The following is a 25,219-nucleotide window of genomic DNA, read 5'->3' on the forward strand; positions in this document are numbered from 1 at the left end:
TATGGAAAACAGCATAAACCTCCTGTTTTAATGGTCACTTCATGATTTCGTAATAACTCCGATCAAGTTTACAGCACGATCCCATGCTTCTCCGCCTCGTTCTGGAATTTCTCTTTATATTCTCCGGTCGGATCGTATTTCGCAGACAATTTTTCCCAAAGTTTCGGTCGCTGAAACATTAAATTCGCAAATTAAATGAAAAGTATGTAAATTAATTAAAATAGTTTAATGTAAAATAAATGATACCTTTGAATCGTACGGTGTAATTTCATTCAGTAAAAATAGCAAAGAGATGATTGAAAAAAAAAAGTAAAAGAAGAAAAAAGTAATTATAAAAACCGATAAAAACGTAAAAATTTCGTTCGAGTACGTTTAATTTAATCAAAACCATCGCAGAAAAATTTACTTTACTTAGAAAAAATTATCGAATAAATATTGTATATTTCATGTATCATTAGAATCAAATTGAAATCGATTCGATCAACTAATTTATTTTTCAAGCACTTCATATCTATATATATAAGATAAAAATATAGTTGCAGAAAATCCAGTATTTACGAACAAAGCCGACTTTTTATTCCCTTACTCTCCACTTTTATCGAGGACGAATGAGACTCGAAGAAATATCACTCGAGGGTCGACGAACTTTCGTGGACTTTATTATCCCCTTTTGAATTTATTTTCGTCTATTCGCTGTACGTAACGATTCCCGAATTACAAAATCTCTAACAAATTTCTTGTCTGAAATTACCGAAGAGAGGTGAACGCGAATTTCAACTCGTTCGTTCAGAATAATCGAGCCACCATAATTCTCGCCGTACGAATTACAAATGATACACTTGGAAAGTTGTTCGGTCATTTGAAAGGAACACTTTGTTATTACGTTTCACTGTTGACATAAAAAGAAAGAAAGAAAAAATCGATTCATTCCGAGATAGAAAGAGAATTTCTCGAGAATATCTCGTTTTATCACTCCGATCACGATTTTCGGAGCAAGTATCGCCAGTCACGGTATTTCTAACACCAATATTCCCAACGATAAACTCGGGACATGTATCTATAGATTCTTAGACCAACTTGGAACGATCTAACTTGCGTTCGAGTCCTTCGATGATTATTCTCTTCGTTCAACATTCACGAGCAAACGTTTATGCAAATCTTTACTATCTATCTATTCTCTAATCTTTATTTTTTCTCCTTTGTCCTTCTCTCTTTTTTCCTTTTTAAATCATTTTCATCCTCTAGTACGGATTGAAAATTGTTAACAATTCGTTATATCAGAGTCTCGAACAATCATATCGTATCGTTGTACCTCGGCCAATTCGTTCACAAATTTAATTGACATAATCGACCGTCTGTGAAAGTCAAACTAGTTTTCTCTAGGGGCTGGAACTCTATTCCGTATGTCCCTACTCTTGCTCCTGTTACATTAGAGATAGAGAGATAGAGCGAACGAGCGAGCGAGCAAGAGAGAGGGAGAGAGAACGTAACTCGTTACGTTTATTCTTAATTAAGCTGGGGAAGGTGACAAAAGCCGAGGTGAATGTACCTGGTTGACAAGATACCGAATGACCTTCTCGCTACCGGCCTTCTGTTTCTCGCTACACTTGTTACAACCGTTTGCCAATGCATCAGGGAGAGATTCTGGAACAAAGAAAGACAAAGAGAAAGATCAGACAAAGATATCATTCTTTGGTCTCGTCCTCGTATTATTATTAACGTTCCTAAATAAATATTCCAATCGATACTACGTTTCGTAGGAATATTTTTCATACTGTTCTATTTTTTACTATAAAACTATATTTTAATATAACATATACCACAATTGAAATCATTCTCTATCGATTCTGTTAAGAAATAGTGACTCGTAATATGATTTATCGTTTGGTATGTAATTCATGGTTGTAAGTTTACAAATAAATCTTGAATACCTATCCCCAATGACTATTAACAAGTCCAAAATTCCAAAGTGATCGAATACGTAGGAGTTGTAGAAAGTTAGGGTGGAAATTAAGAAGGGTGAGTAAATTATCGAACATCATTGTCAAGTTTCGTAAGAATTTCACGAATTTTCACGAACAAAATAGTTGAATGTACGAAGGGTAGAATAGAACCGCGTTGTCCCGAATACAATGAAGAATTTATGAGAGGGATCTTTGAAAAGGGAAGCCGCTTGGAGAAAAACGAATGTGCATTTCACACGCGTTCCCATTGGCTGCACTCGTACAAAATTTTCTTTTTTCTTCTTCTTTTTTTTTTCATAGCATCATACACGCATACATATATACCGAAATCGATGCTTTCGATTATTTTGTAAACCGATTCGCACTGTTCACGTTCAACACTCCTCGCTCATCCCTCACCCTATACAACGTTCGCGTTCATTTTTCGAACGGTCTCTTTGCCCAACTATCGTTCGTATTTTTTGCAAGGTAAAACTGCGAAAAAATTGCTCTCATCGATCGCCTACCACAACGAAGGAACTGCTACTAAAAACGTCCGCATTTGGAATAAATCTGCGTTTAACTGTGCCATAAGTTCTACATAATTTCGTGGTGCAATAATAATAGTGGGTATATTTAAGTATCTCTCATAAATTCATAAAACATTTATTTTACTTTTATGGAGTGTTAATGCAAAGTACTCGGGTTATTATTTAAAAAACAGTATTTACTATAGATAATAATAATTTAAATTGTAAATGTACAAAAAAAAGATTGTACTATGACAGTAAAATGAACTTATGAAATATTAATTAGAAATTCATGTAAAGAAAAATATTTAATATCTTTAAAGTAAATATACAAATAAAAAATTAGAAATATTTATTCCGTGTATGAACCATTGTTCCAATCCTTCCCGATCTTTCCGAAGTTTTTATTCTTCAGGATTTGAGAAAGCAAGAAACATCGTTTCCTTGCAAATCGGAGGGTAAATATCGTGAAAGAGAACGTCGTTCTCGACGAACCGACAGCTGTGACGACGTTATCATATTTTTTCTTCGATAGATCCTTTTCATCCTCAAAGGATCTCTCTTGGTCTTTTTTCGTGAGGTAGGACGTCTCGCCAGATAGTGCAGAAAGAAAGAAAGAAAGAAAGAAAGAAAGAAAAAAGAAAAAAAGAAAAAAGTAAGCAAGAAGAAAGAGTTTCTCAAGAAGAGGGTGGACTTCATAACGCGCTGTTATTTTGGCGAATATAAAGAAAGAAGGATAAATTTTGTTATACTTTCGGTTCAACCCTCCTCATGCCCTTTCCATCCAAAAATCACTCGACGTTTTTACCCTGGCCGTCATTTGCACCAGCCGCTCTACTCTACCGACACTTCGGTGCTCTTGCTACTGGTCAATGTCCAAAGAAAAAGAGAAAGAGAGAAGGAGAGAGAAGGAGTGAGTACCTCTCGAATATCCAACGCGAATTTCCTCTGAGGAGGACTACATATGTATGTATGTAAGTACCTACGTATGTATGTATGTGTGTGTATATATATATATATATATGTATATAGACACACACGCGCGATCTATCGTCCATTGAAATATCCTCGACACGAATGATGTAGGACAAAAAAAATCAATTATTCAATCAAATATGATATTTTCCAATAATTTCGTATGTAAATTTTAATTAAGGCACTTTCCGTTTTTTATCCCTTTCTTTACTTTTTTCTTCGCATATGTTCGAAATGAGAAAGAATGACAAACAATGCTCCTATGATATTTAATGTAAAATACAAAAATTACATCGAAAAGAAAAAGAATGAAATTTGCATTGAATATAATTTATCTCTCTATGTTAATTAGATATATCGCAAAAGTTTCAGTCATTAATTGCTCGTTTTTATGTTACACCTGTCGTTCTCATGAATTGCGTAAATGATCGATGGACTAGATAATTATCGTACTCGAGTCGTTCTGACGTAAGAAAAGCTTCAAGATCGATTATTCGAATCAGCATTAGCCAATAACTAATTTCATCTATTATCGCTTAATGATTCTTTGATAAAAAAAAAAGGGGGAAGCGTAAAGGTAAAATTTTTTTCCTCAAATTATATCGTTCAAAGTAAAAAAGGGAAGTAAAGATATGAAAGTATCTCAATTTTCAATTTTAAGCCGCTCGGTCATGCGTTTAACACGAAGAGTAATACGATCTCCGGGAAAATTTAGATTACCAATGAGATCTCCGAGTTTCGTTCGTATTTGAATCAGAGAAAAAAGAAAAATACCAGCGTGGTAAAGGTAAATCAGTTAAGACACGTATGTATGTAGATGAATACATAGGCGCATTGCGTATATAAGGACCGACCCGAACGTTCGAACGGATCGCTTGCACGTCTGACGAATGAAATTTGAATAACCGGGATAGGTAATAGAATTTACGCTTGTATGTATGTATGCCTATGTATATATGTGTGTGTGTGTATACGCGTGCGTCGTATGTATGTTCGCGCGGCCACAAGTCGATGTGAATAGTATGTCGAATATTTGAATATTTATACGATCGAATAGTCACGGCTCGGTAATCCTCCAAAGATATTAGCATAATTATAGAGATAACGATTCTGTGGAATTATAATACGTTGGACAGTTTCGAGAAGGAACAATAAGCGTTCGCACGATGACGCTTTTGAAAGTCCTCTGCATTTACGCGCGTTTACGCGACTCTATCTCGATTCCGAGACGTTTTGAACGAACGACACGTCGATGGACCCGAGATAATTGCTTTACGTTGTAAATGCTTTCATACATATTCTAATCTACCTTGAATATTTCATCGAACTCATGTTCGTGATTTATCTATCTACCTATCTATCTGTCTGTGTCTGTCTGTCTGTCTGTCTGTCTAAACTTCTCACCGAAAAAGCAATTTCTCAATAAACGTCCGATCCAACTGGTAATCATTACCGTTTATCGAATCAACGTTAATATTCATCTTGATTAAATCAATTCAATCGAATCATCTGTTCGTTGCTGAACGTTGGACGTAATTGTTCCCTGAAATTCAAAGTACGTTGACTCCGAAGATTATCTTTGATATTTCTTCGTCTGGAGGTCGGTAGACAATTCGATATGAAATAACGTATTATATGTATTTTCTAAAGAACAAGTAAATTATTTAATGCTAGACAGGATTTTCCTTTGTATATTTTTCATTAACGTCGAGCCCAAGAAAGTATCATTTAAGATCGCGCCGGTAAATCGTAGCTTCGCTTTTATTTGCGAAGAACCATCCGAAACTTAGTTAGCTTTAAGAGTAAGACACCAGCCGAAACTTTTCGTCAAAGTTGAAATTCTCTCTAGGTGTCTAAGGACAAATATTGAATATCCTTCTACTCTAAACACTCGATCTTCTTCTTGTATTCTGCAAAAATGACTTTAAACGATCCAAACGAAAAATTCATTTTACACGATAATTCTCACGTATTTTCATTTATTTTCTTTTAACATCGCTCTTAGTTTCCATTCCTTTCTATCGCATATGCATAAATATTCAATGGGCTACACGTTATTTACGAATTGCAAATCGTATCGAAGATCGATCATTCGAGAAGCAGACTTCTCAAAACAATCGCAGCTAAGAGGATTTTCTTTACTACGGAATATCTAATAAGGAAGATCCGATCTACCAGCCTTCTTTCTCCCTCTCTCTCTCTCTCCCTCTCTCCTCCATCTTCTAATCGAGTAACTTCGAATAGGTTTAAGCGAAGAATCAAATGGTAATTTTATCTATGATATAAATTATACCTCACAGGAACGCTTCGACGCTTTTAATATTTATGAAATAATTAAGTTATATGTTCTTCGAAACCTGAAGTAGTTTTTCGATGCGAAATGCTATAATAAAACCTAGTGTGCACTTAACAAACATCTCTTTATCAAGGAACTAACTCACTAACTCGCAACACACACGATGCGATAGTCCAATCAACAAACCGTTGTTTTGTTAATTAAATATCTGAAAAGCAACGTGCAAGAGGGAATGGAAAAAAATAAACCAAAAAAAAAATACAAAATAAAAAATACAAAAAAGCTCCTCTTTTAAGTGTAGATATATCTATACGTATACGCGCGAACGAAACATTTTTCTCGTTGCGTTCAAAACGAATATCGCATTCCCGTAGCACGTAGTATTTCGAGTATGTAAATGTGAGCCCGAGAGAAATAGAGAAACGTATTTTTACACGGATTTATTTCCAATAGATCGATGAATGTAGGGTAACATCGTTATATCAGTCCGTTTATCCATTTTCATTCTCCTACACGTTGAAATGAATTCCTTCATTTTTCGAAGAATCATTTTCATTCAGATTTTCCCGATCCCGTTTTTGCAAAAGTTGATTTTATTGCATCGTAAAGAATCTCGTTTTCCTCGAATACAATGCGATACAAAAGAATTCACGCTATACACATCGACTTCGAAAATCAGATCTCGAGTTTACACGCCAATCCTGTCGTCGAAGTTCTTCGTCTACGTCGAAGAGAAACTCTTGGAAAAGGATTCTTCATTATTGCCTCGTCTTCTCACGATGGAGAAAATAACGTCCGGTGTATCTCTGTTATCTGACCACGTCGAAAACTATCTTAATTAGAAATCGAAAATTTTCACTCCTCCGTGATCGATAAAGGCCCGACGAGTGTTCCTCTACGAGAGATATCGTTTAAAAGTATAGTCGAAGCTACGCTCTACGATTCTACGGAAGGAAGAAATAAAAAATAAAGGGAAAGGAAAGGGAAGAAAAACTTGAAGCTTTGGAAGGAACGAAGGAGCCACATAGTACATACACGGTCTACGTAGAAACAATAAAATTCTTTTTACGATCTCTATGAACGAACTCTTCTCTTTATATTCACTCGAACGAATTCGTCCGAGTGCTGGAACGACATAATCGTCGAAGAAAAGAAATTTTCAAGGAGGGGACCTACGCGTATTAGTTTCGATGGGATCTCGACTTTTATTAAAATCCTTGGATAATACCTTGGAAATTTTTTCTCAAATAACTCTGGTGCGTTTTTCTTGTAATATGGTATTTTTATATCATCTATCTCATCCAAGACGATCAACGCATTTAATCGAGAGGATTGTTTATCAATCGTATTAATTTATTTAGCAAATACTATCTACGAGATATCCAACATTCGTAAACTTTCTCATTCTCCGAAAGCAATAAGAAACTTGGAAATGGAATTTACGAAGAAGTCTCCTATCTTTTCCCGAAGGAAAACGAGAAGATGCGTTTCAGGATGATGAAAGAAAAGAAAAATCAGGATATATATATATATATATATATATATATATATATATATACACACATGTATATATACATGTGTGGATTGTAGAAGTCGAAGGCTCGAATTTTCTGGATGGTCAGCGATGCTTTAACGGTACTACTTGTTTCTCCGACCTACTTTCACGACTTTGACCACGACGGCTACGACCTCGTCCAATATTTGACAGGGTTACACGATGCGTTCCTAGCAAGAGTTGAAACCAATAACAAAGAAAGAAAGAAAGAAGGAAAGAAAGAAAGAAAGAAAGAAAGAAAGATAGATAGATAGATAGATAAGGAAAGACAAGATGGACGAAGGAAAGGCATGCTCGGCTTGTAAAGAGATAGGAAAAGAAAGAGAGAGAGAAATAGAAAGAGAGAAAGACAGGAAGAAGGAAAGAATGAATGAAAGAAAGAAAGAGAAAGGAAGAACACTGCTTATTGGATCTGGAAAAGTAGGAGTCCCTTGAGAGCAAGAGAGGATGAGAGTTACGGAATTCGTACGATAAAGCAGTACGGAGCAATGGAAGGATCAGGAAACTGGGAAGGACCGAATAAAGACGAATAGATAAGGATAAGGAAGGATTCATGGTGGGAAGAAAAGAGCAAAAGTGCAGAGGGAAACTAAACTATCGTAGTATCAATTATATTTGAAATATGTGGAGTCGATTAGTATCGATAGGTATATTAAATTATTTAAAGTAGGCTAATTAGTAACACGTTAAAACTCGACAACTTTGTTCTTTGAAAAAATTTGCTATCACGGCTAGTAATTTGAAAGAAAAGAAGATGAAAAAAAAATAGAAAAAAAAGATATATAGCGTTACTTAAAGAAGAACAATGAAGAAGAAGAAAAAAGAAAACCTAAAGAAAGAAGATAGTGGATCGCGTTGATGGGAAGAAAAAGTAGTGGTTGAAGAGCCGCTGGCCCTTTTCTTACAAGTTGTATTAAACTGCTGTCATGACAAAGCTTGTACTCGTTAAGTGTATATGTATATATATATCTATATATAATATACGCACACATACATATGTATGTAGGATAAAAGATAAAAGGATGTTAAAAGTCTCGTCTACTCACTCTTGAGCTCGTGTCCATCGGGCGTGCAATTGCCAACATCCAAAAGACAGTTTACGTAGTTGTTGAGAAGACGATCACTCTTCAGGATCTGGTCCACATCGATGTTGTCGTATTTCGTTGTGTACTTATCCGCGGCTACGAAGCACGCGAGCATGGCAAGGAAAACTACGGCGACCTAGATTCGCCGACAAAAAAAAAAGAAATAAAAATATATAATAACAGAAAAAAAATTTAATCGTTAGAAATAAGTTTTCTAATCATTTTAATACTAGGATCATAAGATCATCTTTCTTTTCATTGTCATACTTCGAAATAAAATAATCAAATCCGATAAAATGGCAGATTAAATATTTATTTATCTTTTTTCAATTATTTCAGGTAAATTTCGTATTTCGATTGATAAAAGGAAGAAGAATGTTTCCAAGAAAAAAGGAAAGAGAGAGAGAGAGAGAGAGAGAGAGAGTGTACTATTTTACAAAGGAATATCTCTCACGAAGGCAAAGATATATTCAAGATAGAAATTCTACATTTTCCACGAATAGCTCCCCAAGTGCATAATCGTTTGACATCATTGCACCGCATTCACGAGACCTTCGAGACGTACGAGAAAGCTGTTGTTGCTGTTTCTACTGCTGGCGAAATACTTATTTCGTAGGACGAGTGCACACGCGTCCGTGATAAATGGTCTCTTTATAAAACGGTAATCTCCTCGGTAGGAAAGTTGATCTTTTCCACGAAGAAGACACCGCTTACTCGATTTAACCTGTAAGCCTTATACTATTCGTATCTCCCGAGAGAGAATACTAAAGTATATAAAATGGAAAAAAGGAGAATGAATGAGGGAAAAAGAAATTTGTTTGTAGAGGTATCAGAAGTAAATTCCTATTATTATGTAAAAGAAACAAAAAGAAAAAGAAGGAAAAAATAATAAAAAGAAGTTAAAATAAAAACTGTGTAAAGAGATAAGACGATTAAAAATTACATTAGAATTAATTAAATAATTTAGAAGAAGCAAGATTATGTTCCCCCCCAAAAAAAAAAAAAAAAAAACAGGATAGAGAATAAAAAATTGTGTTCTATTTAAAACAGAATAATATAGGATGAATATCATTAATATCAGATTAAATCTCAAGAATCTCTCATAGAAGGAGACTTAATAATGCATAAACTCATAACCCCTTGAACATTTGAGATTAATGCCAAGCTTCATTATCTTTATTCGTATCTTAAGCACACGCAAAGCAAAAATGGAAACTCATTATATTATTTTCTCACAACGACTGGACAAGATATCGAATGTGGCTCAAGGCCAATGGATGATCGCTCACGAGAATATTTTCTGACTTTAATATTGTAATATACTTTCTGACTTTAATATTGTATACAAGAGAACAGAAAGTGGACATGTGGCAAAAGTTAATTCTTTTAAATATATAATTGTCAATCTGCACGAGCGAGTTAAACATTCGCAAACTGACGAACCTTGAAATATAAACAAGATTTTATTATTCGTTTCGTGTCCGTGTCCATTGCAATAGAAATCTTTTTATCTTTTTCTAGATATGTCTACCTATTCGTCTTTATTTTTGTGTTTCTCTCCCTCTCTCTTTCTCTCACTCTCCGTCCGACGATTGAACCAGTGACGTCGCTTAAACTGAAGATAAAAAGTTTGGCTACGTTACTTATAGAAATAAACTCGTTTGAGGAGTTATAAGTCGACTAATGTCGAAGAAAGAACGATTCGATGTCACGGGATGTCATTTCTTACACGAAACTGTTGAATAGAGGTCCGGCAATCCTCCACCATTTGGGAGGAGAAAAAAGTTACCTAAAATTACGACCACGTCACGTAATTGGATCTTCTTGGCAAGTTTTTCGTTAAACGGACGTTGAAATCGTTTGTTGTTCTAATTATTTCCGATATCCGTTTTCACGTAATTCATATTTATTCAATAAATTTAATTGTTATCGAATGGTTTATTATTACCTTAATATTCTAAAGAGACTTTTAACTCTGCAAGTATTTTAACGTTAATTACCTACATTTTAGATTTCGACGAGAACATCTATATAGATGTGTATATGTGTTTGTCAAGAATAATGTTTTCGAAATTATTTTCAAATAAAAGATAAAATACGAAATAACTCAAAACGTCGAATAAAACGTTAACAAGCATTTTCATGATTCTATTCGAATTCTCTTCGCTTGCATTTAACGACATTCGGAATGGACATTGCAGTAAAAATGACTCGAAATACTTCACAATCTCTTTGACAAATACTGTCTTTGTCTCTAAGTAAATAATCAAACGATTCATTAAGTTCTTTGTTGTCTGACCTTTTCAATTGTTTTCTTTATCAATGTTTATCTCATTTTCCTAGATATTTTTTAATCCTCCTAAAAAATATTAATTTTCAAAATTATATTTTTCGACTTATATATAGAATCAAATGGAAGATTAATGAAACAATTCCTCTTGCAAAAGAAAAAGTAAAACTATCAATGAAGAAAAGAAAATCGCACAACGATAGTTTAAACTCAACCTCGCGATAAGAAAAATGAAAAATTATGTGTCAATCAATAGTCTTCGAAAATGTCAATGAGTATTGGCATTTTGATCATTGACGTTTTATCTATTTACTTACAATTAGTATAACTTACGCAAAGAAACGAGAAAGGTTCGTCGCTACCCACGTATGTTGACTTTTATCTCGCAAATACATAGAGAAAAGAGAAAAGAGAAAAGATCGAAGGTAAGTGGATAAAGATAGAGAGACACGAGCGCAATCCGTCGTTTCACGCTCGCGCACACGCGATTCGTATTATGCAATCGACGCCATTACGGTCCACGAAGCTTCCTAACGCCTTTCACTCTCGCGAACGAATTTCACTCCTTCGAGAACACCTTCGACTCGACTCTCCTTTCCTTTCCTCGAGTTTTCCTCGAGCTACGAGCGTTCTTCGTCGACTGATCATCGGAAACGAACGAAAAGAGGCTCTCAGGATTAACAGGAGCGTAAAATAAAACGTCTAGCTTGACGTTCAATTCGAATTTGCAAAGATCAATGAAGGAATCATTATGGAATTTCACTGATAACCCTCTCCGTGCTAAACTTTTTTAAACGCATTTTTTTGTATAATTAATTATTTAATTACGTAGGTAACTACGTTTATCTATGAGATGAGAAACATCACAAGAGATGTGTTAAAAAGAAACGAGAGAAAAACAAAAAGAAAAAAATATGAAAAAAGTCATTCGTGGGGATTTACGTATATGTAAATTTATGCTAAATTTGCTCGTGGATGACAAACTGTTAAAGGAAACGGTCACTCGAATCTTTTTAACGATATAAAAAAAATCTTTTGAAAATTCATTTCTAACGTTAGTCGCGCGTTCGTTGATCCTGTTCTCTGTCCGACGCAAACACGTCCCAAAAGAGAACGATCGATAAACGACTCGCTGAGACAGCTGAGCCAGACGAATCGAACAAACGAACGTGTCCTCTCGATATTCAAATCTTTTCGACTAAAAATGCCATTCGTTTCGAATTCGTCAAACTCGTTATTGGCTAGTGAAAAGAAATTCATTTATGATTCGATGCAATATTTATCGACAAGAATAGATAGAAACTCTTGAAAAGTTGATTACATCTTAGACGAACTTATGCGAACGAAAGAAAAGTCAATTGATTTATGTGTCTGCGTGTTTCAAATAATTTCATTTACAACATAAATGTACAACTTTATGAATAGAATATTGAGCTTCGATTAATACGCTCTTCCTCTTCTCTCCTTTTTTTTTCTTTTTTTTTTCTTTTTTCATTTAACGATGAATTTCTTTCGTTGAAAAAAGGTCCAATGAAAAAGGAATGAAAAGGATTATTATTAAATGAGCCAGCATGAGCCTCTCCTTGTCATATTTGTGACAAGAAATCGATTTTAAGAGGGATATCGATGAGATCAAAAGCGACGGTAGAGTAATAAAAAATAACGTTCTTCAAAGTACTTGCTCGCTTAGTTCTCAAGTTTCAAGAGAAATATATATATTATATATATATATATAGAAAAAGAGGGAGAGAGAAATATAGACAGTAGGTTCCACTCGAAAGTAATCGATTCACTTCCCTTCAAAAGTCTGAGAAGCACCTTATCCGATTTGTGCATGAATTTCAGCACCGACGCGGCGCGAAGTTAATCTATCGGTCAAACAAACGCGTCCCAACTTTTCTTTAACTCCACTTTCAAGGAGTTAAATTCGTAGGAAGCACGGTAACGAAGACGTTGTCGTATTTAAATGATTTCACGGAATTAAAAATCTTGACGATTTTCATTCTCTCGAATATGAAAGAAAGAAAGAGAGAGAGAGAGAGAGAGGAATTAATAAAAACAGAGAAAGCAAATAATTCGATTGAAATTAAGGAATTTCAAAATGAAACAAAAATTAGAGAATGCTTTCAAGTGTGTCGAAGAAATTTCACAATGTTTCCAACACATTCCAAGGTATTTTAAATAGTAAACGCAATTTGGATAAGTTGTTTGTTAATAAAAAAAGAAAAGTGGAGGAGCTAAGTTTAGACACAAAAGAAAATCACGCGAACTATCGTGTTTATATCGAATCGAAAGCGAAACGCGTGTCACGATACTGGAAAGGAAACTGAACCAAGTTGGTTCTAGAACGAGTCGACGGTAGTAAAGAATCGTGACGATGGGGAAAGGCTCTCTCGGGCTTACCTTCATGTTGCGCTGTCGTTACGTGTGTCACACAGTCACGGAGGAGTCGAGTTAAGCAACTGATGCCGGAGGTGCTCGTGATCAGCTGCTTTATACCCCGGCTGATTTCCCACACTGCCCGAATTCGTCGAAGCGGTAGACGCCTCTTTTTTTTCCCTCCGTTAACACGTCTTTACTGTCCACCCTGAATCGTATTCTCGTCTTACCAGGGAGGTCACTGTGATATCTTACCCAATCAAAACCAAACGATTATTTCAACAAAAAAATTAATAAACATTTGTTTTGCACGTTAATCGATGTACATTAAAGTGCAATTAAATTATAATGAAATATAGTGTTCTACTGAATCAGCCGATCTATTAAATCGTTTAATCGTTTGAAAGGATATTTCATGAATTTTATCTATCTTTAAGCTAATAGGAAAATAGAAAAATTAATAAATTTCACGTCCCTTTGCGAATTTCGAAGAAATCCAATTGGCATTGGCAGAATTCGATCAATTCGACTGGATGTTGTCGATAATAACATTTCCCCAGTACTCGTTGATTTATTTATCGAGACGTGTTACTGGCCAACGTCTCTCACCAAGACGAAATTCGAACGATACAGATGAAATATACATATCGAATATCCAAAACTGTTCGATGGAATACGATCACCGATAGAGGAACGATCAAACACTATAGGATCGTTATGACCGCGCGTATTCGAGGCAATTCCCATTCTATGCAAATATTCGTATATTTCAAAAGTTCGCGAGGGGAAGGGAATTAGCGGAGATGAATGAAGGGCTGTCGGCTACTCGGATGTTCCACTATCCCTGACTATTAAATTCGACATACATATAGAATCTACACAGGGTTGACCATATAAAATGAGTATATAAAATTTAGTAAAATTGTTTCTTTCAAAATTTACGTGGGTTTTATCATTACATTAAAATACTTTTAATATAAATGTATATATTTTTTCTTTTCTTTATCTTAAATAAACCAACCTCTAATTCTGTCAATTTTAATATATGTAAATTAAGTCGATCTGGTTATAAAATTCACCCTACCAATATATACACAAGCACGCACACATGCATATACGTATGTATATGTGTTGGGTGTAATCTCTAAATCGATAACCCAATATTTCTGTATTTTAAGACGATCGACGATAATATCTCGATAAAGTATATAGATTGTATATTTACGTATATCTTGGCTTTTGCATTCATAATCCGTTGTATGTAATGCAAATATTAACCATCAACTGTATAATTAATCACGATTAAATAGTAAACCTAATGCAAATATTACTCGCGTATAATATGCTTATTAAAAATTACTTGCACTTACTATTTTGCAATCGCATAGCTTTCTGCAACAATAAGTACGATAACGAATGGCTATAAAAGATCGAACGGTGCAATTATTATAGGCCTCACCATTTAGTTCCTCTCTTTCTCTCTCTCTATCTCTCTACCTATCTATTTTTCTATCATTTACAGTTTTTGTTACAGTTTTGACATAGATATAAATTAGGTAACATATTCCAAATATTTCAACAAATTCGAAAAAAATTTCATAGCGATTTTATCTGGCACAACAATATACACGAGCACAAAAATCAAATTAGGAATTAAAAATATGAATTTATGTTACAACATTATCAAGCACAAACGAGAAAAGAGTATACTGAACAGGAGATAGAAATTTCGTTGGGATTTCGTTAATTCAACAGATATGATCGTTATATATTCATACATGTCAATGAGAAAAAAACAAAACTAGCGTAACGAATCAAAAAATAAATAAATAAATAAGCAAATAAATAAATAAATAAATACCACTGCGTTTCGTTAACGTTTGGCTTTTGCATGTGACCTATACTTCATCCAATCCTCTTGCTCGTTAGAAAACTTTAGTTGAATAAAGGAAAATAATATTTAGTCTTCATTAAGTTAACGAGCATATACCCTTTTCTATTTCCTTCCTTATCTTTATCTATTTTATCTTTGTTTTTCTTTCTCGTTAACTTCTTGCACCAATTGTTTCCATCCTGATTCGAAAAACAGGTCAGCCGGGGTGGATCCTTACGATTAACCTTACAGAGTCGCTATGTCGACCCATCGAGATTTTAACTCGATGCCCAATTAAAGGCTTACTAAGATTAACGCGAATGAGAATTCAAAGGCACGCGCGATCCTAGTTCTTAATCGGATGACCCAAAGAGAAAAAGTTTTGTGGCAAAGAAATCTACCGCGTAAGATTAAATAATTCTGCTTGTTTTTTCTCCTCTTCTTTTAATCAACTCTAGTAAAAAAAATATTAAAAGTAAATAAAATAAATGAAATTATTAAACATTTTTATAATTCTTTAGTTAAGTCAAATAAAAAAATTTCAAAGTATCGAATTTTTTATACGTTGTATATGTATCCGTTTACGTGTTACAATTGTTTTCCAACTGCAACAGAACATATTAACAATGGTGATCGACGTTCGCACAAATACACGAATAACTTTGTCGTCGATATATTATACGTACGTATTAATTTATCTTTGACCAACGTTTTGTGGTTTCGGAATCCCTTCTGTGAATATATGGATGTAGCTTGATACTATGTCTCCCCACGTGGAATATTCCATGAGGCAAAGAAAGAATCCAAGATTTTTCATTATCTTTATAAAAAGTAATATACATATGTATAACTACAAGTTTCGATGAGTTTACAGAAATATCTATATATGAAATTCCCTTTTTTTGCTCCTTCGGTTTTTATCCTCTCTTTCTTTCTTTTTCTCTTTTTTGTCGTACCATTAAATCTCAGTTTTTAATTTAAACAGAATTTTTAAAGTAATTAAAAAATTACTTCACGCAGTGAATCCTTTCAATTTTCAAAAATAAAGAGAGAGAGAAAGAGAGATAGAGAGATAGAGAGAAAGAGAAATGAGAATAAGATTTCAGAATCTCTAAATAGAGGAGAATATCGAATTTCGATATTTCGATATCCGGCAGAACGTCTAATTCCGTTGACCGCGAGCTCGCGTTAAATTCTGCAATATTAATCAATTTGGCCGATTACGGTGGACGGTGTGTCCCACGAAATAGAGCTCATTAATAATAACCAGAACGCGCGGAATATGCCGGTGCCGTAAGATTATTAATCATGTTTCTGACGTAAATTCACAAGGATAAAGAAGAGTCGTATGGATCGTCAACGAACGTATGTGTACTGTACGCTAATCTGAACGTTATAAAAACTAATATCCTATATCAAGATTGTTATCGTATATGTAAGAATCAAGAGAACGTGTAAAACTTTTCATAAGATTAACTGAACACGATGGAAGAAGATTTAAAAAAGAACTTAATTAACATGAAATTTATTTGTACTCTTGCTTGTACTTTTTAAACCTAAATATTATATATCGATTATATTCAGGATGTATCTCTTTCTCATCTCTCATCGATATATAAATTGTGTTAAATATTCACTATTACCGAAAAGAATATTTATACGTTTTATAAAATTTATTTAAAACTATTATTATTCGTTGCGATGAATAAAATCAGTAAATTTTTTAGACATATAGATATTTATTAATTATTTATCATTGCGATTTGCATATGGACGTCTCATAATATATAATGACTTCGATCGTTATTAATGGCGAAATATAAATAAACTTTCGTAAACAAGTAGTCATATTGACAATCGATTACCATCAATTTGACTATACTTTTTTCAACTTGAAACATTTATTAAAACATAGACAGCTATGCCATATAGACAGAGAAGATTGAATAAGTCGATTGCTAATATATTTTTTCTAGTTAGTCTAAACTCTTAAATTCTCTAACCATTGAATACCATTCTCTATTATACTAGAAATGGAAGATACAATGATAGAACCGGTTTTACTGTACTTTATAACTTGGCTTCTTTCTACAGAATTTTTAACATCTTTCCAATATTGCTCTTAGATCGAAAGGAAAGATCGTTTCCAAGAAAAGTACCACGTGTACAAACCTTATATATAATTCCCTATACAAATTAAACTACATTTTCTATTCTAATTAATTAATCTCACTTGGGATGCATTAGGAAGTATCGTAAACACCTATACCCACCTATGTATCTATATACATGTATATATGTATATATATGCATACATGCAACATACATACATATATACATACATACGTACGTACGTAGGATAGTCGAATCAGAGTAAATTAACAAGGGACGCGCGAAATTGCGCTGGCCACGAGGGCGTCCTCGAGAATCCGAGTGTGTTGGATTATAATAGGGTTAACAACCGACTCCGAAACATCCTGTGAAGTTATGGTAACGTAAATATAAGCCTTGCGGCAAAACGAAGGACTCATAATAAACGTAAAGTTACATGTAAAGGGCTCCGTCGTGGCGATCGCAACATTGAAGTATAGTACGTGCGGTATTAACGTGATTTCAAGCTTTGTCTACAATGTACCAGTATTCTCAAGCAAGTATCTATGAGTTAGTTTGCTAGTATTATACTACCATACTGTCGTGGTCAGTATCCATTAAATACTGACACCTACGAGCATGTATTGCTTCGATACACTTTAACTCGCTTAAGGAGAAGGTATTGCCGATTTCTATGTCAAATTCTATGTTTCTTATCTATGAATGTGAAAAAAATTGTAGTAAAATCGTTGATACAATGAATATATTTTCAACGTCATTTTTGTTAAAAATCTCTATCTTTTTTACATAGAATTTTATATTATTTTATATTGTACATACGTTGAATATCTCCAAATGAGTTTAACAACGCATTACAATACGGCTTTCAACTTTTTACCTTCCATCTCTCCTCTTTAAAAACGTTACTATCGTTTTACATATACATATATACATACTTTTTTTTCTTGTTAATTCTAATTAAAAAAGAGATATTTACGTGTCCCATTTCTCATGAATTCTGTCAACACTCGTTCTCTACAATGCTATCACATAGAATTCATTCGTATTAATTTTATCGTCTCGACCTATTTTTATGAGTTAGTGACGTATTAACGTAAATATTAATAATAATTAAAAAAAAAAGAAAAAAAGAAAAGGAAAGAAATAAAAAAACCCGTCGTATTGAACTCGTCTCTCGCGAGGACTTGAAAAACCTGTCCCAGAGAAGTTTCATTAGTGTATGTGTGTATATATGAAGAGATATGTAGACGTATAGTTTGTTAAGTCCAATAGTTTAACTTCACGTTACGAATTTCTTAACAGGCTCGGACATAATACTTTTCTTCGTCATTCAATCGTATTTAACAAGTATTGCTTATTCAGAAATTTCTTCCATCATTTAAAAGAAAAGAGAAAAAAAAAGGAAGAAAGAAAGAAAGAAAGAAAAAACATCTATACAACGTATAATCTCACGTAACATTGTTTTTACTATTTTGACCAGAATGACCTATACTAAAATAAACACTTAACATCACGACTCGATTTGCATAGACATACATGAGGTAGGTATATACATACATATACATACGTAGGCGTATACATCTACATATATATATATAAACGTACGAACTAAAAGATCTATTTGAACCAATTCAATTCTATCCCATTAAAATTGAAATATGTACTATCTGTGCGCTACATACGTATCAATAAAAAATCATAGATTTATATTCTAACACTTATCGTTTATCCTTTATGGACGACGATAATAGATACTTCAAATGGTGCAAAATAATAAAATGAAATAAATTCTTTGACGATAGAACGAAACTCGTAACAGGAATGCCGTCTTCGTGCAAATATTTTAAACGATCAGAACAAGACCATTACTCCACCACTCAAAAGGAACTCATTGTTCCGTCGATCGTTAGTTCGTTCGACGGATATGGTTAAAGGGAGAATTGCGTATGCGTCGTACATCCGATGTTTCCTGGAGCGTTGTCATTATATTGCAATGATTATGCATATTCGGATAAGCAATCAACAGCATTGAAGTACGTACGCGTCGCGGGCAAAGGTCGCGAGTGTTCGACTATCTCGAATATTTCCTCTCCCAGTACCGAGATTGCCATCATTTTCCTCGAATAACATCTATACGTACGAATAAGTAAGACGAATAATAATTTAATTCTGACCTACTGAATAAATTTCACATACACGAAAGATCTGTTGCGTTCGTTGAATCTAATTTGCTTACAACGCAAATAAAACAAGATGTTATTAAATCATAATAATTCGATCATTTGTCTTGCTTTTTTCTTCTATGAAAAGAAAAAAAATATATATTCGGTCTAATTTTATGATGACATTGAAACATCCATTGGAACATCGTCGTGTTTTATGATAAAACATAAAATATTCATTTCGAATGTCGAGTTCACGTATAAAATTGGACGATAAGATTCCTATACAATATGTTTACTTTTAACAAAATCAGGAATATTACTTCTAAGAGCGATCGATTTCCAATAAAATTAGCGAAAAGTGTAATTTGCGAATCGGCCCAGAGGATTTCGCTTACGTTCACACATTACCAACGCGGCACGATGCCAAACTCGACTATACACGATATCCTCCTCTCTATTGTTCCTACCCTCCCATCCTTTTCGTGAGTCGAATTAAAACGCGAAATTGACGGGATAGTTGCACACTCTACTCTCGTCCCTCTCGGAACGACCTAATGAAATTCTCAAAATCGAGGATCGTTCGTCGAAAAAAAAAAAAAGTCATCGAGTCCGACGTACATACGTATCCACATATATTTTATGAACCATCTCTCGTACCATTTTTTCTTCTTTTCTCCTTACAAAAACGATTCATTCTACAAACATTGTATGTCTGACTAACTCATAACGTTAAAATAATAACGAAAAGAAGATTTCTCAAGAAACGAAGAAAGAAAAAAATGAAAAGAAATATATATATACGTGTGTATAAAATAAAATGATATTCAAGATCCAAGAGTAACGAGTCACAAAAATGTAAAAAGTCTTTCAAATAAAAAAGTGTTGACGATTCTACCATATCGTTATCTTTGTTCAATGACGGATAAGGTAAATAAGGAAGAGAACGGTGAAAATTGAAGAAAAATGACTATTTCTGAGAAACGAGGATCACAGTGGTAAGATTATCCAGCTTACTCCAGTACCTTTGGACTAATGACGTACTGAATATCACGAGGATATAGGGATATACGATGCTTTACGTGGAAGAGAAATAGTACAGGTAATATCTCTCGCATGCTACCCGCGAACTGTTTAAGAAGAGCACCAACAGCAGCAGCAGTCTTCCTTCCTCCGTCTCCGCAACCGCCTTCTCCGCATGGCTCGACGAAGCATCGCGAAAGAGGAAGACGTGCTTCGCGTTCGATGATGGAAGAGAGACGACAAGCCACTGAGAAAGATGTACTACGTGCAACGTTGAATATAATTAAGCTTTCCGAGACGTCAAAGCGAAATACAGCTCGCTTCATTAAGAACAGAGTTATACTCGCAATACTACTTCTATCGTAGCTCTTTCGAATAAGAAAAAGACAGATAAATAGATAGATGGATGAATATACAGATAGATAAAGAGAGAGAGAGAGAGAAAGACGAAACGCTTTCAATTGTAAAATGTATCTTGGGAAAATAAAGGATCATTGCAGACGTAAAGCCACAGGGCAAGCTCGACCATACTTCTCGACGATCGACCGATCGCTATAGTTAGAACGAAAAAGTATAAGTAAAGTTTTCATTGAAAACTCCAACCGATCCTTCTCCCATTGCCTCCCCTGACCTCTTACAATCCATTTTCATAACAAAAATGACCGTTCTACGAATGGATATATCTCTATATAAATAATTGTTGATATCGTTTCAATTAACAATAGAAATAACGAAAGATCGATTTAATTCCAAGTCGTTGTATGAAATGATTTTATAAGCGTTAGAGATTAACGTGATCCTTCGAGACTAATTCGTAAGACGATAAGCAAGCAAGAAAAGTGCCATTTCCGGCGCGTGGGAACAATTCGTGGCAAACAAGCCCGAGTTTCGTAGCTGCTCATTAACACGTCAACGTTGAAGAAATGATGCTTCGAAACTGACGTAACGATCATCATTAAGCTTCTCTAGTTTCCACGGACTTTGGATGAGTCACTCTGTAGATCTAACATAGAACTTTCCCAGGAATCTGCGTCTATTCGCTAATTTCTCTAATCGTATAATTTTCTTCTCGTATTTCTATTTGTAATTAGGCCACGTACATACCACGATACAGAATCGTCAAACTCGTCGATTACTCGTTAATGGAAACATACGGATACATATAGATCTCTATATATAATTTTAATGATTGATAACAATTACTAAACACTTACGAAATTATCGAATAACTTTTATATTCAAGAGAAACAAGACAAGACGTTGTAACATTAAAATCGAATTTATAATTACAATGGAAATATTAACAAAGAAATTTATTCTCGAATAATTAATATAGACAAAAGCCGCGTAATTATTAATCGCAAAAATTTAAACAGAGAAATTCTAATTCGTAAAGAATGAAGAAGCCCTTGATAAATTGTTTTACATTTTTCTACATTTGATCTCGAAAAGAAAGGCTTTGTAAATTTAAATTAATTAGATTAACGCATAGGGCAAGTTTATAAATTTGTCGACAACCTATTTCAGACTTATATTCTCTACAGAAAATAATTATTATTCTCCTTGTTCGTTTTTAATAGAAACGATCGACCTATATACCAGAAAATCGATGGTAAATGTTACCGAATGAATAAAGTAAACCCCTGCTACGTTGTTTTATCGCCATTAAAAGAAGATAAAGGTAGAGAGAACGATTAAGGCTTCTGAAAAATAAAATAGCTAAGGGAAGTGAAGGAAACGAGCTACTTATCGGTTAGTTCGATACATCACGGCTCTTAAGCGAAGAAGGAAGGTTTCAAGGGAGAGTTCTAAGATCGATTAGGTTCAATCGAAAGAGGAAAAAGGTAGAACTGTCAATCAACATAATTCGAAACATATAAATATGTTATCGTCCATAAATCACCATTTGAGATTCAATTATTTATAATAGCATTACTGAATTGAAACTGCGCAAAAAATATCCAAAGAAAAAAAAAAGAAAGAGAAAAAGAAAAATAGTAACAATTACAATAAAATATCGCGATTTTCCATCCAACATTTGATGCGTTAACTCGCTCTAATATTTTCAGAAGAAAACCTTATCAGAAATAAATGTACTCCGCAATATAAATTCAATTAATAAAGATACTATACATATACACTTTCCATAAGGTTTCGATCTTTAAAAGGACGCTCACGTGTACTAATTCACTACTGTACCAACGTAAGAGGCTCAAATTTATTTTCCCCAAAAGACCGAAACCTCTTGTAATAACTTTTAACGTAGAAAGATACCTCAACCAGAAACGCATTACAGAGTCACGTCTTGTAAACGCATAATCGGCATTTTTCTTCGCTGAGCACAGCGAATTAAGGGGAAGAAGTATAAGGGACGGACATTTAACTTTGAAGGTAGAGAAAGAGAGAGAGAAAAAAAACATCAAATAGTTCCTGGTGGGAGAATCCAGCATGGAATATATAATATTTTAATTTCGTGGAAAATCTGATGATGTAATTTTAGGAGTAAGGCGACGCCCAGCAATTGTTTCAGCCGGCTTTCACTCCTGCATTATTCATGAGTCCTTTCGTTTTTTTTTCTCTCTCTCTCTTCTTTCTACTTCACCACCAGAAGGGAAAGTCTTCTCTCTCTTTCTCTTTCTTCCCTTTTTGATCTGGCCTTTTTCGTTCCCTTCTTTATCATTCCCTTTCCTTCTCTCTTCTACACCTGCATGATTCCCACTGGATCTATATGTATACATATGTATATATGAATGGGCTACTTATATACGTATGTACATATATACATCATACATATTACACACACACAAATATAAAAGGAAATATGCTCGTGACAGGGACTGTTCTACGGTTGAAACCTTCTGTCATCTCAGTCTTATTTTCTTTCTTTGCGGCCAGCAGCAGTAGTAGTAGTAGTTTCGAAGCTCTAAAGAGACACTCGAAGGAAATCGATGGAGGCTTGGACTAGTCTAGCGAGCTTAAAGAAAAGACGGTGCGCTTCTCCTATACCATGCGAATCGTGAGAATAAACGTTGCTTTCGACGGATTATCAATGGTAAACCAATTATAAGTATAAAAGGACTTTGACAGTTACCTCGAGCTTAAGACTAAGAAATAATTCTATTCTATCGTTTTCCTTGAAAGCTACTTGTTCGCCAGCTGAGAATACGGAGAAAGATTTATTTTAATTAATCACTGGTACAAATGCATTAATATGATAAGTTGTACTAGTAATAATTATCTACTTACGCATAGATGGAATATTGCTAAATATAACAAATTCTACAGCCCTTCATTTGATACGATAAGACCCAAGTCAACCGCATTCAGACAAATTTCAACAGAAAACGAACGTCAGAGTTGTTTTAAGGCTGAAAAGGGATATACAAGTGCAAAGGTACCTTTCGTACCGTCTGCGTGCTAATTTGTAAGGAACACGTACGCGCTGTGATTAACCACAGAGCTGCAAAGTTGGCCTCGTTACTAGTGTAAATAGACATTAGCGCCGTTTCGTGTAAACATACAGTTTTCACACCTAATTGCCGTGTACGCGTAAACGGATCTGGAATCGTTTGTAAAATACAAGGAAAACTGAACGACGTGATCATAATATTGATTCAACAAAAAATAACGTGATGTCCTTGATAATTACATATTTCATTTCTAATACACTAACGTGTATCATTTAAAATAAATATTTATTAGCATCAATTACGTAAACGTAAGCTTATATATACATAATGTATTAGACGATTTACCTTATCGGAAAAGATTTATTAAAATCAATATCTTTAATAATATTTTCAATTCGAAAAAAACAAGTTTCTAAATGTTTGTTCATCTACGCGCTATATTTGTAAAAATGTATATTACTAAATCTCTTTGATTTAGCTAAATTTACATACATCACTTAAATCAATTAAAACGATTTCAAATAGACATATTAATATCATTATGGTATCTATAGAATGGTATATATAGAAAATTATAAAAATTTAATAAAGGTACCATAAAATTCGTCCACTTCTTAACGATCTGGGATCCGATTACGTTGCTGCCTTAAAATAATCTCCATTTCTGCAACCCAATCGATAACTGCAAAATGTAATTTAATGCTATTATATCTGTAATAAAAAGATATGTTTAAAAATAAAATAAAAATTAGGTAATATCAGTTAGCAAATACGTAAACTAATCATGGCACTCATAGATCTTGGTGGTAAAGAATATCATCATAAAATAGTAAATTTAAAGAAATTTTTTAATTTTTAAAGTATCTACTTAACTTTCATTTATAATTTTCCGCTTGAGTAATCTTCGTAAACTTTTCTCTCCCAAACTGTAACAAAAAATTTATATATGTAACTTACGTAAAAATTGTCAGCAAATCAGAGACTTTAAACAAAACTATTATCAGAGTAGCAAATAAAACTTAATCATGGCCATCATCGATCTTGGTGGCTACAACTATCATCACGATTGATTTTGTTAATAATTATTCAAAAAAAGAATGTCAGAGGTTGACAATTGAAAACATGAGAAGTATTTCTAACTATTAAAAAAAAATCAATAATGATAATTACCATTAATTCACATATACTTCAATCTTAGAAGACTCCTTGTTGTTGTTAAGATCATACCATAATCTGTAAAAAAAAAATTCCAATTATTTACATTTGCATTAAAAATATATATCTACAACTACAAAAATTCTTTTGTATCAGATAGCAAATACTTAAATTAATCACGTCAATCATAGATCTTGGTGGTAAAAATAATTTCATCATAAAAAATTGTATTTAAATCAAAAGAATATAACTAATATTATATTTAAATAAAAACTAATTACCATTTTTAATAATTTGTAAGTATCCTCTAGTATTTCTCTTTCTTCAAATTCTCATATTGAAAATAGTTTTGATGGATCTAAAAATATAATAAATTACTAAATATAAATATGTGTTGTTATCATGGAACATAAGTATGTAATACTCACCAA

At 33.7% G+C, this 25,219-nt stretch overlaps 1 protein-coding gene across 2 annotated transcripts; it reads right to left on the minus strand.

The window, feature by feature from the left end:
* LOC127069718 (ejaculatory bulb-specific protein 3) lies at positions 1 to 25,136 on the minus strand. Of its 2 annotated transcripts, XM_051007091.1 has the most exons (6): positions 25,070 to 25,136; positions 24,804 to 24,866; positions 24,229 to 24,559; positions 8,346 to 8,520; positions 1,550 to 1,644; positions 1 to 170 (listed from the first exon to the last, which is right to left on the minus strand). In XM_051007091.1, exons 3-6 carry the CDS (start codon positions 24,229 to 24,231, stop codon positions 69 to 71), a joined length of 375 nt encoding a protein of 124 aa, XP_050863048.1. In that variant the 5' UTR covers positions 24,232 to 24,559; positions 24,804 to 24,866; positions 25,070 to 25,136; the 3' UTR covers positions 1 to 68. The 2 variants fall into 2 exon arrangements, with proteins under 2 accessions (XP_050863048.1, XP_050863047.1); XM_051007090.1 differs by lacking the exons at positions 24,229 to 24,559; positions 24,804 to 24,866; positions 25,070 to 25,136 and adding an exon at positions 13,078 to 13,257.
* Positions 25,137 to 25,219: the final 83 nt, after the last annotated feature.

This window comes from Vespula vulgaris, chromosome 16 (genome assembly GCF_905475345.1).
Source record: "Vespula vulgaris chromosome 16, iyVesVulg1.1, whole genome shotgun sequence".
Classification (NCBI taxonomy): domain Eukaryota; kingdom Metazoa; phylum Arthropoda; class Insecta; order Hymenoptera; family Vespidae; genus Vespula; species Vespula vulgaris.